At 39.9% G+C, this 14,573-nt stretch overlaps 1 protein-coding gene and 1 non-coding gene across 2 annotated transcripts; both read right to left on the bottom strand.

Moving 5' to 3' along the window:
- Positions 1-74: 74 nt before the first annotated feature.
- Positions 75-156, bottom strand: Trnal-aag (transfer RNA leucine (anticodon AAG)). The gene has a single exon. It is a non-coding gene; the product is annotated as a tRNA-Leu (tRNA).
- A 6,526-nt stretch (positions 157-6,682) lies between these two features.
- Positions 6,683-14,573, bottom strand: LOC145433395 (heparan sulfate glucosamine 3-O-sulfotransferase 6-like). The gene is made up of 5 exons (XM_080310488.1): positions 14,126-14,573; positions 10,678-10,736; positions 9,673-9,836; positions 8,533-8,707; positions 6,683-7,922 (listed from the first exon to the last, which is right to left on the bottom strand). Exons 1-5 carry the CDS (start codon positions 14,394-14,396, stop codon positions 7,389-7,391), a joined length of 1,203 nt encoding a protein of 400 aa, XP_080166614.1. The 5' UTR covers positions 14,397-14,573; the 3' UTR covers positions 6,683-7,388.

Raw genomic sequence — 14,573 nt, 5'->3', positions numbered from 1 at the left:
CTAGGACTTTTGATGTATCTGTATTTACTGTTTCCCCAGATATAATCAGGAAAATATGTAACATGAAAAAGAACTGGCAGCGGTGGGATTCGAACCCACGCCATCGAAATGACTGGTGCCTTAAACCAGCGCCTTAGACCGCTCGGCCACGCTACCCCGCGCGCACGATGCTGAATGTTAGTATTAAATTAATAAAGAGAGAATAAATTATATCGGTGTTTCGTGTAGTGCTTTTATTCTTGTCGTACTATAAACGTGTAGTGCCACATACTATAGCTTTGAAATACATAGTAGACAACTAGACGTAAGCTGAAAGCACACCGGTTTTTCCTCTTTTGAACGCCGAAGGCTATCGGGGAGAAACTGTGGCGGTGGCGAGTGATTTAATTCTGCGCCGACTCCAATTGTACTTTCTCGAATTTTAAAATTACTAACATTCATGATAATCTAATTAAAATATGTTTGAATCTGAATTGATTATTTGGCCAGGTTGCCCTATAAAACGCTGCACAACAAATTTGGTCCAATTCTAACGAGTATAAGCCGCCGCAGAGCCAATTAAAAATTTAAATATATAATGAACATTTGAAAAAAAATCCACTTTTTCTGTTAACCCCGTGAAATTGTTGAGTTGTCTTCAAAATCGATGCAAAGCAAATTTGACTCGATTCCAACCCGTAGAAGCGGAGAGTTATATGACTTTTTCATTAATAATTCTTCGATTATACACCCACCGTCAATGATATTTTTTGCAAATTCAGAAATTTCAACTGCAATAACTTCACTTCTACAAGTTGGAATTGAGACAAAGTTGTGTTGCGTCGTTTTAGAAGATTACTCAACAATTTTATGGGGTTAAAAGAATAATTTGATTTTTTTTTAAATTTTTCATAATGAACGGAAACATTTCAATTGGCTCTGCAGCGGCTTATGCTTGTTAGAATTGGACCAAATTTGTTGTGCAGCGTTTTATACGATACGATTGTTGATATGCAATGTTCTTTCCAATTCTCTACTAGTTGCTGACGATACATCGATTGCACCAGTGCGCAATATCATGTATTTTTATTATTTGTCGGCCAGCGTCAGCCGGGTGCCCTACCTGAACCATCTGACCAGGGCTTGGTTCTGCTGAATCATTACCAACTGCCTTCAATATTAATGGAAGGCGTTTTGATACATTGATTGCACCAGTGCGCAATATCATGTGTTTTTATTATTTGTCGGTCAGCGTTAGCATTTGATAGATATAAGACTTCGTCAAGTCGTCCGACAACTTACTTTCTTTCCAATGTATTACAATCTTGAAGTGTTTTGAAAATAGATAAAAGAATCAATGAAACAAAGAAACAAAGAAACGACCCTCATCCACAGGATGTGTGAGTCAATCAATCGATCACATGACCAGGAAAACCACTTTAAAGTTTTAGAGTGGTCAATCCTAGTACAGTCACGAGACACACTGGCCTTCAAATCGGCCTATACCTTTTAAAACGGTTTATGCATATAGTTCGTCTCGACTCTCGAGTCTAGACATGTTAAGTTGTTTGGATAAGTTAGCCTACGCGATAACCTAGACCAGGGGTTCTCAACCGCCGGTCCGCAAGGTATATTAAAATTTATAGTTCAATTTCAAGATGTAATGTTGAAGGCTTGTCCACTGATAGAATAAATAAAACATCAAATTTTAAAATAGCTCAGAAGTTCGTGAGGTAACATTAGGGCTTGAAACATGTTCGATTTGACTTGAAGTTCAAGACGTGTTATTTGACGAGCGGCAAGCACAGAACAGGTACGAGCTGACTCATCGCTAAACAGCGCAGTTTGCGCGATCATTCGTTTTCGATTCATTCATTTTGTGTAGGGCCGTAACTGGGGCACCCAAAACCGCCCAATTCGAGAGGGGTCAAGCTTGAAAAGTGCCCAAAATTATTTTACAAATGAACCTAAATCATCGCGTATTTTCTGAAACTTTTTCCAACATTTTTCAATTTCTTTTCGCGCTTTGTGTCACTAAATGTCTTGCTTATTAGGTGCCCTTCTCCGAGATATGCGCCTGATTTATGAAAATAGGCATGTCGGCGTCAGCCATTACCGCGCCACGACGTACCAACCCCTAATGAAGTATAGGCTAACATGGAACTCCGAAGGGTGTGCCAAAAATTCGGCAGCGAGAAAACCGATTCAGTCATGAATGATCGATAATATTCGGTATTGGCGCGATTAAGCAATACATAAACTCTCTGCTTACACCGAGTAGAATGAATGTGCTCACAAGTACAGGTGAAAACATCCACCGACCTGTAGGATCTTGGGGTGAATCCCCCGGAAGTTGGCTTATCTCCCTGTGGTGGACCAAGACCAACGTTTTTGGTGGTGGGCTAACGAAGTGCTTTTGCGGCCCGGATTTCCGGATGGCGGGTATAGTTGATCCAAGGTGTTTTCCTGCGGCACACATTGTATTCGTATTTGCCAGAGTAGCGGATGCGTCTGATGGAATTGGGCAATGAGCAAGGTAGCACGGCAAGGTGCTTGGTTCGACTTGGTGCTGGGTTCGACTTGGTTCAAGTTGGCGTGGTCGGTTAAACCCACGGCCTTTGGCGCGAAAGACTGTAAACGACTCTTGGCGGTATCACGTTTATCTGGATAAGGCAATTTTACCTCGAGTCAGCAGACTGACTATCATAAAATCACATGGATGCTATCATGAATATAATTAATTAGGATCAAAACCCTTTATAAATGTCACTCTCTAGCACCATATAATTGCAAAAAACGGTTGCATACTTTACATTTTGGCTTAATTTCAATTTTCGAAGTGCACTGGTCCGCCAGACATTTTTTAAAATTTTACCGGTCCGCAAAGTGAAAAAGGTTGAGAACCACTGACCTAGACTGAGTCTTCCATCATACTCGCGAAAACGTCTCTTACTATTGACAAAAGCAGGCAGTCATATATTCTCAATGCATGAAATTGAACATTTGTTATTCAAAAAGTGGAAAAAGAGTACAAAACTGAATAATAACACCGAAAACTAAAAAATACGAAAAGTAACAGGCGAAGAAACATATGGTTATAATGTACTGGGATTATCGACGTTCAATATCAACAGTAGGACTATACGAAAAATACGAAGCGACGTTCGATAATTCAAAATTATACGATGTGCAGCGGATAAAGGAGCAAAATAAGGTCTACACTTTTCGAAATCACAGCTTCTACACAGGTGTTGTGGCGTCCGATATTGAGGAATTTTTGGTACTTGTTGTAAACAGAGAAAATGGCGCAATGATCACACGATTGGCAAAAGGAAAAATACACATGATGCAAATAACGTTAACGAAAGATGCTGTTGAATAAATGGACTGTCTTAATACGTACGGTGCCCGTATATCGAATACTGTAACTACTGATAACGACGCAATATTTGAAACTAAAATGATGATGGAGATTATCATTGTACGATTCACGACCGCCTGTACGGGGGTTGAGTATAGGTAGTCTTTCCTGGGTAGGATAGTTTTCACTGCTTCTCCGGTTAGGCTAATCTTCGATCTGCTTATATTCTCCATTTCGATACAAACCGATGTGGTAGATTGGCCATCACTGATGTCAGCACTTATCCGACGATTAGTCTCAAACTTTACCCGCAAGACAGGATATATGAATAAGAGGACTGTCATAATTTCAATTACCACGAGGGAAACGACTAATATCACATTTTTGCCAATCCCTGGCATGAATTCCGATGCAGTTGATGATACCCGAACGCATCCCCCTTCAGACGCTTCAAACGCATTTGAGATGACACAATATGTTCCAAACGCCGCCGCATTGATGAAATAAACAACAATGAGGCCGCAACTGCACCAATCCACGTTTTGCCCAATACTGGGCCTTACATGTGGATGGAGGTAGATCTTCCTCTGCATAAACCACATGTAACTATGCGCGCAAAACAACGCTATAAGGTGCGCAATATTAGCAAAGTCTCCCAGGTTATTGCAAAAGTGATCCGAATACTGTCCAGTGCTTGGTATTGCGAACATCAATTTAGTTGCAATCAATTCTGGAATGAAGACTGCGGTCGTGGAGAGACATAAGTTGTAAATCAAACCACTGCTAAGACTAGATTTCCCGGGTTTCGTGATCCAACTATTTTTTTTGAATCCGTACACAACCATACTAGCTAGTACCCATCCACAGACCACCGTCTCGGCATACCATATTATCTCAAGTATGGTAATTAGCCCATTCCATCCATGTGATGATGTAGGCGTACCCACGATGACATCGCCAACCATACTTTCGTTTTCTGTGCTTGAAGATAGCTCTTCCATGTCAACGTCTCAGTAAAGTTGTATCGCTTCGTATAAATCCTTACTATGCGGTTGTTGAACTGAGATTACATCTATGTGACGAAGCGGCAGCAATATATATGTGCACTTGTGCAGTGGTTCATGGTGTGAGGATTTCCGATCCTCTTACCTTATGATATGACGTCTGTGCGTTTTGAAATATACCAGCGATATCCCCTCGTGCACCATTGACTCAGCGATTTGCAGTACATGATGCAATCAAGACGACGGAAGTCGAAGTGATGTAATGCCGCTGCATAGTTTTAAAATTTACAGCGCGGTCGCAGGTGACAGGGCAAGAGAGAAGTAAGATACAATCAAATTTTGGGAATACATGACATCACAGTGTTTTTAACACCAAAGGGACATCAACCTAGTAATCATGCAACGTGGGTGAATAATTCCAATGTGAGCAATGGTGGCATGTTACAACAAAATGTTAACATTTGTACTGCAATTCTGCACATGAAGGATCATGCACCATTGTCGATGATGCAACACGGCTGTGGTTTATAGTATCTACTCAGCTATCGATGATGTTGCCGGCCGTCAATGGTCTGCGATTAGTCACACGTCTATCCTTAATGAACTTTGCCCGATTCAATAAAAGCGACTAAACTACCTATCTCTGCCCCGAGAGCAACAAATCCGAGCATGTGATCTGCTGATCGCTTGGTCATACCTGAACTACGACGAAATGGTTATCGGTAACAAAATAAATGACGCCTTTGTTGTACACACGGTTCTGAACATGGTACATAAACAAATTGACGATCCAACGTCATTGTGTTGCATATAAAACAGATGACGATTAAACAATGTTTCAAACAAACGCATGTTTAAAAATACAATATACTACCTTCCCCTATTTTCCATACCTACCTTCAATTGTGGATATGTGGTACCTTCTTATGTAGCATGCGTGTGAAGAGTGCTAATCGGATAGGTACGAAACAAGTGTAGCCAATTCAATAAGCTAGCCGTTCGGGTTTATATATTTGTAAATCTGACTTCAAAGAGATCAGTACATCGCCAACCACACGTCGCACTGAGCTATAGTTAACACCGATTGGATTGGCAAATTTCACGATCTGACAAAGATCCTCTTCGAAATTTCTACTTGTCGTATAATGCAAAGCGTACTACAATATAGGTACAGTCGATATGTCTCATTCTCATATAGATCGGATCATGGATGATTCAATTCTATAAATCAGTCGCTCTCATCCTCTTTGACTTCGCGAACGCCTTTTGGTCCTTTTGGACACCCATCGAGTGTTAACTCAATTTTAGCTCAATTATCCCGAAACCATTCCCTGTATTGTGCAAATAGTAAACGAAGGCTGTGTTGTAAAGTGAAGTTTTCTTGAAAATAACATCATACTATGTGGAATGCGACTTTTATAATTTCAATGGGAATTCTCTTAATCGGATTTCCGCAGCTGCATGTCAGAAGCAAATCTTGATATAGGCCTACGTGGTTGTTTCTTGGAAATACGTGTCTGCGATTTGATATCAAAGAGAGTGAAATATCCACTTTTACGAAGATAGGTAAAGTAGAATGGAATAATAACGCGTAACTAGGGATGCATTTAAAATAAACGGCGTTTTAAAATAAGGCCTTTTTAAAAAAAATGTGTTTTTTAAGCTGTAAAATTATGCCATAATTTTACAAATACTTTATAAAAAACATGTTGTATGAGCCTACGGACATTTACCACCCGATGTAGCCGACGTATATCGACATGGGATGATTGGAACCCGCAAAATAGTCGGCTCAACAGCAAAAGTATACATATATTCGCCAAAGGAGCTATTTTTCCTCTATATCCTAAATTGTCAATGTCAATCCCAATTGAATATTCGTAACGCCATGACTTTAAAAAACATTTAAAAAAAACAATTAAAAAAATGATTTCAATTAGGGCCTTGTTTTAAACAAGTTTGTTTTAAGTTGATTTTTTGTTATAAATGAAACCTTACGCGTAACACCCCCAGCGACATCTGTGGATATGACCGCAACATGAGGCACCAAAATTGAGAAATGGTTCAGCCTAGTCATTTCTATCCACTAAATCAACTCTACGTTTTTCTGTAATAGTGATTATGTCTATCATGAGACAGGGACAGGGACTGACAGCTTCAGATCCAGAAAGCTTGCAAACATTGCGAAGTCAGTTAGCCTGCCTGACCTTACTATCCCGTATTTATGTTGTAGACCTATACAAACCCCAACAAGACATCTCTAAACAGCAATATGTATGTGTCAATAAAGGCCCTATATACCTATCCGTTGACTAGGGCTTACATGTAATGAAAGTGATTTTGCTGATGAGAATCCCGAAGCTTTAATAGTCATAAAGAAATATTGCGTTATATGATGCAACTAGAAAATCACGAATTAGGTAATCGATCGTGTTGCAAATTTAGAGGTTTCACGGACTCCCTGAAAATTCTTCGTGGACCCCCGGTTGGGAACCACTTGTGCTCTTCGCTTTTGGCAATTGCAATGTACAAATTCACTTTGACAAAGTCGCTTTGTTAGAATCCCTGCTGAGGATATTTTTGAAATGGAATAAAATTGCTCATATAACCAATCCATTCTGTTTATCGAACATTACATTTCAAGGAATTGGAACACACAACCAATTATATTGGCAATATTGACCCCAATGACGAAAATGTCCTAGGCCGAAATGTCCTACGCCGGATAACGATGTCTTCCTTATTTACTTAACTTCGTAATTTCTCGTGCATATATGTAGTACAGTCCATGTGAGCTCAAAGCATCCAACAATATGATTTTTTACAGTACATATTGAAGTTTGCATTGGATGCATTTAAAATAAGTACGATGTTCATTGTTCATATATCGATTTTTTCTTTAAATATACCCTCCCGTTTATTCGAGCTCATGGTTGATCGCATTAGTTACTATACAGTCATGTTGGCGTAGAAGTATATGTTCTATCCCTTGTATTGCACTCAACGCAACACTGCTTATAGGGGTTGAATTTCCTATTTCTTCATCACCAAGTGAAATTTCTTTTTAAAAGCTGATACAGCTTTTCGTTATGAGGGCGGTAAAAATCGTGAAGGGTTCGGTAGCACGACATTGGTTGGAATGTATCGACATTAGCTTCCTCGGATATAGGACAGTGTTTTCTCTGCGTGTTGCCACCGTTATCCCACGAAGAATGGTAGCAGAAGGATTTCGATTTATCATCGTAGAGAAAATTGTCTTTGTGTATCAATGCGGGAATTCGTAGAAACTTTTGCAATTGCAACGTCACATCTCCAGTGTTCCTCAACACGTCGCGCCTATTCAGATATAACAGTTGCGCCGGCCTGAATACCAATTTCCACCGAATAGCGTGATAGTAATACAGGCCAGACAGCGTAACGTGACTGGGGAAGTCTTTTTGTATGCTTGCAAATATCTTCGTTTGCATTTGAGCGTCGAAATCGTAGGGGATTTCCTCCATCATTTTTTTCGCTCTGTTCAGATATGTTCCGAGGTATAGTGTGTATTTCTGACCCTGGTACTTTTGCCTATTCAACATCTGAAACAAAAATTTCAAACGATTGCATTTAATGCTCTCAGCAAAACTTGGTCAAAGTAGTCAGCACTACTACGCAAGTATAAAAGTAGAGGCATCGCTGAAAATGTCTACTCAATCGCAAATAGAAGTAGCAAGTAAAAAGTAGAAAGTAAAACGCCTGAAAATGAGAGAGTAGTTTAAAAAAGTATATAAGGGAGACGGGCCACATGCTTTTAGTATAGGTAAGCGACTATACTTTCTAGTTTGCAAGAGTCGTACTTGTGACTGTAATACAGAATGATTAAAGACATCACAAATACCGAGAATCTTCGAAAATATGTTTAGTTGCAGCTCAGCAGGAGATGTTTCAGGCGGACAATATCGCTCATAAAAGTTATGCAAGCTTTACCCAAAACTTCCTTCTACTTTTCAAAATCTAAATATTACAAAATAATTCATTTTGCCTAAAGCCTGCACAAGTAGAGTGTGGAAGTAGTCCAAAAGCAATAACCACTTGAGTATGTAGGCTAGTGCAAGTATAGGCAAAGCTATTTGAGTTATTGAGTACTCTAACAAAGTTAATATACTTCATTACTAAACAACTCTGGAACTTATACCATTATAATCTTACCTCGATGTTGAAATCGATTATTACTCGATCCGCCGGATTGCACAGAACAACAATGATTTTCGCATCGGGCGACACTTTTTTGATACGTCTGGGCAGCACTGACGGCGGCAACGTGAAATAGGTTTGCGTTGCTTCGAGAATCAGTTCCCTGTCCGTGACGTTGGGCATCATATTCCTGAATTAACAATCACTAGTTTCCAACGAGCCGTGCCAATTGTGCAATGTGCATCAGGTAGGAATGTAGGCTACTGTTACATCGGTACATTGGTTACATCATGATCGACATTCACATCACGGAGTAGGTGTATGAACTATGAAGTATATGACTTACTATAATACCGTAACAGTATCATGATGGGAGTATTCCAACGGGGAATTGGCGATCTAAAAGTACTCGCGATTCATTTTACATGAATTATAATATACCACTGCACACTTGAAAACATGTTGCAAACACCGTCGGCATATATTTCGCGCAGAACGCGACGAAAAATTGCGAGATTTGACAGATTTTGTCGAATTTTAATTTGCAATGAGAACTCAGTGATATAGGCTATGGAACTCTTGTTCAACTATATAATCATACGTCTCTACTGCAACGTCATTTTCCTTCCGCGGACCCATACTCCCCCCCCCCCCCACGAGCGTTTTTACCCCTTCAAAATCCAAATCGCCTCTTGCGGGCGTTGGCGACAAGGTTAAGAAACTCTGATACAGATCATTGGTCCGACGGAATGGGTGTTCAGATGATGAAGACCGCCGACCGTAAAAATGCTACATACTGATGTATTCCTCGTTAAAGATATTTTTGGTCGGTTTAAGACAGTGGTCGGAACTCTTTTTTATTCAAATGAGCCATATTTACCCTATTTTTTCAATTGCCAATGTTATTTGACTGTGACGTCACATTAAAGATCCCTGACGTCAAGGCCAAAACGAAAGAAAAAAACGATAAAAACATGTTTTGAACGAAGGCCCTGTCTTAAACATGTTTTTTAAGTCGATTTTTGTTTCAAATGCAACCCTGATTGAGTGGCATAATGTGCGTATCAAATCTGGATACGATATATGTTTCTACCATGTTCGTTCAATTTGTTATGCCGTGCACTGATCTTGAAAATTGACAATGATAGGTCTTACATGTAATAATCACTTCCTTCGCTGAAATACTTCGTAAAAAAGTGACTTTGCAGCGGGTTGGTGGGCTTCACCAGAGGATGTAACAGGAGTAGATTTGCGACTGCCTCGCCCCCACATCTTTCCGCTCCGACGATGAATACGTCGGGAAAACGTTTTTTCTTGGGCTGAAAAGTAATCACGCGCGGTCATATAATGAACATGTGCTCATTTAGTGTGATGATTACTCGAATCACGTTTTATAGGCATTGGTAAATCAGCAAGGAAACACGTTGCTCAAAACCCGATGTATGACGGTTGAACTTTTATTGGATTCGTTTTGGCGAAGTCAGTTCAGGGGTTAAATTGTCCGTGCTGTTTGCACAGACTCGATTCAGATGGCAACCCGGATTTTGAATGGAACATAACCAGAGGCGGTCCCTAGTCAGTGGCCAGTGACGAAACACTTCCACTTTTTTTCGATTAATCGAATAGGTGTTGCTTATATACCTGTGATATTTAGTTTAAATATATGTTTCAGACTTCTACCACTTCTATTAAAAAGTTTTTTGGGCAAAACTAATTGCGTTTTCTCTTTTGATTTTCTGAAGTACAGAAGTAGCTTTGGGGGTACGTTTGCATCACTTTTATTAGTTAAATTATCATTAAAATTGGGCGAATAAGCCCATGTATGACGTTAACGGGATATATTTTCTAAAATTGCGTCTATTTGTAGTGTCATTGGTCACCTTGCTCTAGTCGCGGAGAAATCCAACTTTTCAAGCTACTTAGCTGCGTTTTCAGTTCTTCATTCTCCACTTCCACGTGAAGTAGTTTTGTCGTGTCTTTCAAATTGCTACTTCTACTTAAGATTGAGTATAGAAGCTACTTCTACCTCTACTGAAGTAACAACGCTGACTATACTTTCACCACGTCTTAACATAACCTATAGACCGCGATTGACCAAGGCACATGGTTGTGCGTTATAAACTTCGACATCAAATGGAAAGATTTTATGAAATTTCATACTTCCGACAACGATTTATCCACCTCATTCTTCCATTTTATCTCCCTGCCTCCGGGATCGTCTGAAAAAATACGTTCGCTTTTAAAACTAGCCTATCAGGAAAAAAACATATGAATGCCTGAAAGTGAAAGATATATTCAGCTGCTGAGTGTCAATGCTACCAACGTAACGTCATATAGACACGTTGTCATCACACTTTCAAATATCACAAATTATGTCGATGTCGTTTAAGCATACACTCCGCACTATATACCATTTTTCGTTCCTTGATGAATTCCGCGATGCCATGATGACATGCGCGTTTTGTGGAATCTAATCATTATTACGTGGCAGTCGTTACGTTGTTGTTGTTGTTTATTTACCAAAGGATTCGGTACTTATCGTCTGAACAGTCGCTAAGTCATGCGTATTAAAATTTATGTTACGGATTTGCAGAGGTGGTCAGTAACGAAGTACTTCTACTTTTTGGAAGTACTCAAGTAGTTTTCCTTCACTTCTGGTACTTACTCAAGTAGATTTGATTTTCTCTACTTCTACTACTACTTCGTAATATTTAGTAATCTACTTACTTACTTTTCGCTATTTTCTGTTTGTCAAGTAAAAGTAGTTTATTCCCCCAATACGACAGATAGCCTGAGAAATTTTGGGGCTGTTTTCACGGAGTACCAACATTTAATATTCATAAAAGTCAAGTATAAAAGCCCAGAATTTTTTTTGCGCTTCGCGCACAGCAGTTATGGAGTGGCAAATATGTTTTCACGAAAGTATCAGTGAATATAATTTAGGTACCGGATTGCTTGGTCCCGCTCACACCGCATTGTCGCCTATATCAAATATTTCAACACAGTAAATATGGCCCACCATAACGTTTGAAACTCCCGTTTTAGAATCTAGCAATTACCTATCATATCGTTATCTAGCAGCCCATGACGTGTCGTGCTAATCTGGAAAATCCAGCTTTTTAACGTTACACCTGTTTTAGCAGATCACCTTTGAAGCTTTATGGACAGAGACATGAAACATATTTTCCGCTCTTTTCAAGTGGTATTTGTATTACACTTTCAATTCCGAGTATCATACTTTCAGTTCTAATTACTTTCAGTTCGTTTGTCTGCAGAACATAGGCTACATGTTGAAGCATAAAAGCAAGTGTAGTAATGCCTCTATTATCCGAAAATAAAGCTACACTCAATATAAATTTTACGATCCACAATATTTGTTATTAACGTATACCAATCACACAAAGTGTTGAAACCGTATCCGATACAACTTCTCCGTATTGCTCTTCGCCTAAACTTGGGGCCTTATAATATGGGGTAGGGCTAGGGCACCATGCCATGATATTATCTAAAACGGGGTCTTCTAGTAAACAAAGGCTTAGTATCGCATTTTCATATCAAAACTATAATTTGCATCCCGTGATGCGAAAGAATGCTTATTTTGCCGACAATTGATACCTCCTGGGATGCATCAATACGAATCAAGTTATTCTCTGCACCTTCTGCATAGCTCAATTTGCAGCTTTTGACAGTCCATGCGAACGAATTAAGACTATTTTCAAAACTACTTACTTACTTGAGTAGATTTAAAGTCAGTCAATTCTACTTCTACTTCAAGTAGTTTTAGGTGGCTTGATGAAGAAGTACTTCTACTTGTACTTGAGTAGATTTTTTCGTCGCTACTTCTACTTCTACTTCAGTAGCTTTCTTGACTACTTTGACCACCTCTGCGGATTTGTAGATTTCACGAGCTATCATAGACGCATGAAATAACTAGGGCAGGGATGAATTGTAGAGATTAGAGTCGGGAAATGAGAGATGATTTTTTAGAGTAACTGAAATTGTACATTACTTTCCACGAAGAGTTAATTGGTCGGCGAGAATTATAGCTTCGATGCTATTTTCCACTGTAAGCCTTAAAACCACGATTGGTCGTTTCGCAGTCGCAGCACTTGAAACATGGCACACAGCTATGTACGCAGGTACGCACGTTAGATGGAAATGACATATCTGTGATTTCGTGATTAACCCACAGCATTGTCACAAAGTACAATGAAATAGGTATGGTCGAAAGAATACAAAATTATCTTTAATGTGATGTAGAGCAGTGGTTCTCAACCGCCGGTCCGCGGACCGGTGCCGGTCCGCCAGGTATATTTCAATTCTATACCTTAAATTCAAGATGCAATGACGAAGGCTTATCCATTGATAAAATAAATAAAACATCAAATTTTAAACTGATTCAAAACTTCGTGAGGTAACATTAGGGCTGGTAACATGTTCGTTTTGACTCAAAGTTCAAGACGTGTCATTTGACAACATGCGAGCGACAAGTACACAACAGGTACGAGCTGACTCATCGCTAAACAGCGCAGTTATCGCGATCATTCGTTTTCGATTTCTTTCATTTTGTGCAGCAGGACCGTAACTGGGCACCCCAAACCACCCGATTGGAGAGGGGCCGAGCTTGAAAAGAACCTAAAATTATTTTGCAAATTAACATACATCATAGCGTATTATTTTAAAACTTTTTCCAATATTTTTCAATTTCTTTTCGCGCTTTGCGCGATTTATTGTCACTAAATGTCTTGCTTATTAGGTGTCCTTCTCCGGGAAATACGCATGAGTTATGGAAATAGGAATTTCGGCGTCAGCCATCACCGCGCCACGACGCACCAACACATAATGAAGTTCAGGCTAACATGGGACTCTGGACGATGTGCTAAAAATTCGTCAGCGAGAAAACCGATTCAGTCATGAGTTATCGGAAATTTTCGCTATTGGCACGATTAAGCTACATAAACTCTCTGTAGTTGCTGTATGGTGTTTTCTTGCGGCACGCATTGTATTCGTAGTTGCCAGAGTAGCTTATGCGCCCGGTGGCAGTGGGTCATGATCGAGGTAGCACGACAAAGTGCTTGGTTCGACTCCGAAACGATTCTTCTCTCGATATTATCAAAGAGAAGAATATTTTTCGAGTTGGCGGGGTCGGTTAAACCCATGGCATTCGGCGCGAGAGACTATATAAACGACTCTCGGCGGTGCCACGTTTATCTGGACGAGGCTATTTTACCTCCACTCAGCAGACTGACTACCATAAAATCACATGGATGCCATCATGAAGTTAATTAATTACGATCATAACCCGCTAAATGTCACTCGCTAGCACCATATAATTGCAAAAAACGGTTTCATACTCTAGATTTTAGCTTCATTTCAATTTTGAAAGTTCACCGGTCCGCCAGGACATTTTATGAAATTTTACCGGTCCGCGAGGTGAAAAAGGTTGAGAACCACTGATGTAGAGCACTCATAATGTTATTCGTGATCGCATGAAATGTCATCCTTACTGGCATGACATCATAATGAGCGATACTCAGTTCAGAATCGAATCACTCAGGGTTCGCAATATATCCCAGCCCTAGAAATAACCTGCTTATTGCTTACTGACCCATATCTTCACGTATGTTTGGCCAAATGAACTCAGCTGCACTTCTTCGCACAGAGGTGAACTTGAAATCGTCCGTGCTAGACTGCAGTCTCCTATAGAAGCCTCCCGTACCGCTCACATAGAACAAGAACGCGAAACCGAGAAACAGAACCAGTTTGCTGATCGCTCGTCTCGGCGTCCGTATCGTTTGCAGCAAATTGCCCAGTACAGACTTAACTAGTAGCGTCAACGAGGGGTGTTGATGTGATGCCCTCAATCGACTCCAGATCATGATGCAGTTTCAGACTTATTTCTCGCGGCGGCATCTATACCATATCTGTATCTATGATCTATTGCAGAAAGGCATGCTACGCCAGCACAAGAATGAAATTACATGTCATTTAACGCTGGGTATTGCATAAACCGCATCATATCTCGAATATCTCATCATACCTCTCTATCGGCAATC

The sequence above is a fragment of the Botryllus schlosseri genome, chromosome 2 (assembly GCF_051294905.1).
Source record: "Botryllus schlosseri isolate E-star chromosome 2, Bs_hap1, whole genome shotgun sequence".
Classification (NCBI taxonomy): domain Eukaryota; kingdom Metazoa; phylum Chordata; class Ascidiacea; order Stolidobranchia; family Styelidae; genus Botryllus; species Botryllus schlosseri.
Note: the sequence above shows the minus strand (reverse complement) of the source record. Positions and strands in the feature narration are given on the sequence as shown.

Excerpts from the sequence above, each read along its gene's own strand:
- LOC145433395 (XM_080310488.1), bottom strand. The coding sequence starts at position 14,396 with ATGATCTGGAGTCGATTGAGGGCATCACATCAACACCCCTCGTTGACG. Across the intron at positions 10,737-14,125 it reads AAACATACGTGAAGATATGG|ACGATCCCGGAGGCAGGGAG; the intron begins GTCAGTAAGCAA and ends GTATTTTTTCAG. Across the intron at positions 8,708-9,672 it reads GAAGGAAGTGATTATTACAT|GAATATGATGCCCAACGTCA; the intron begins GTAAGACCTATC and ends TTGTTAATTCAG.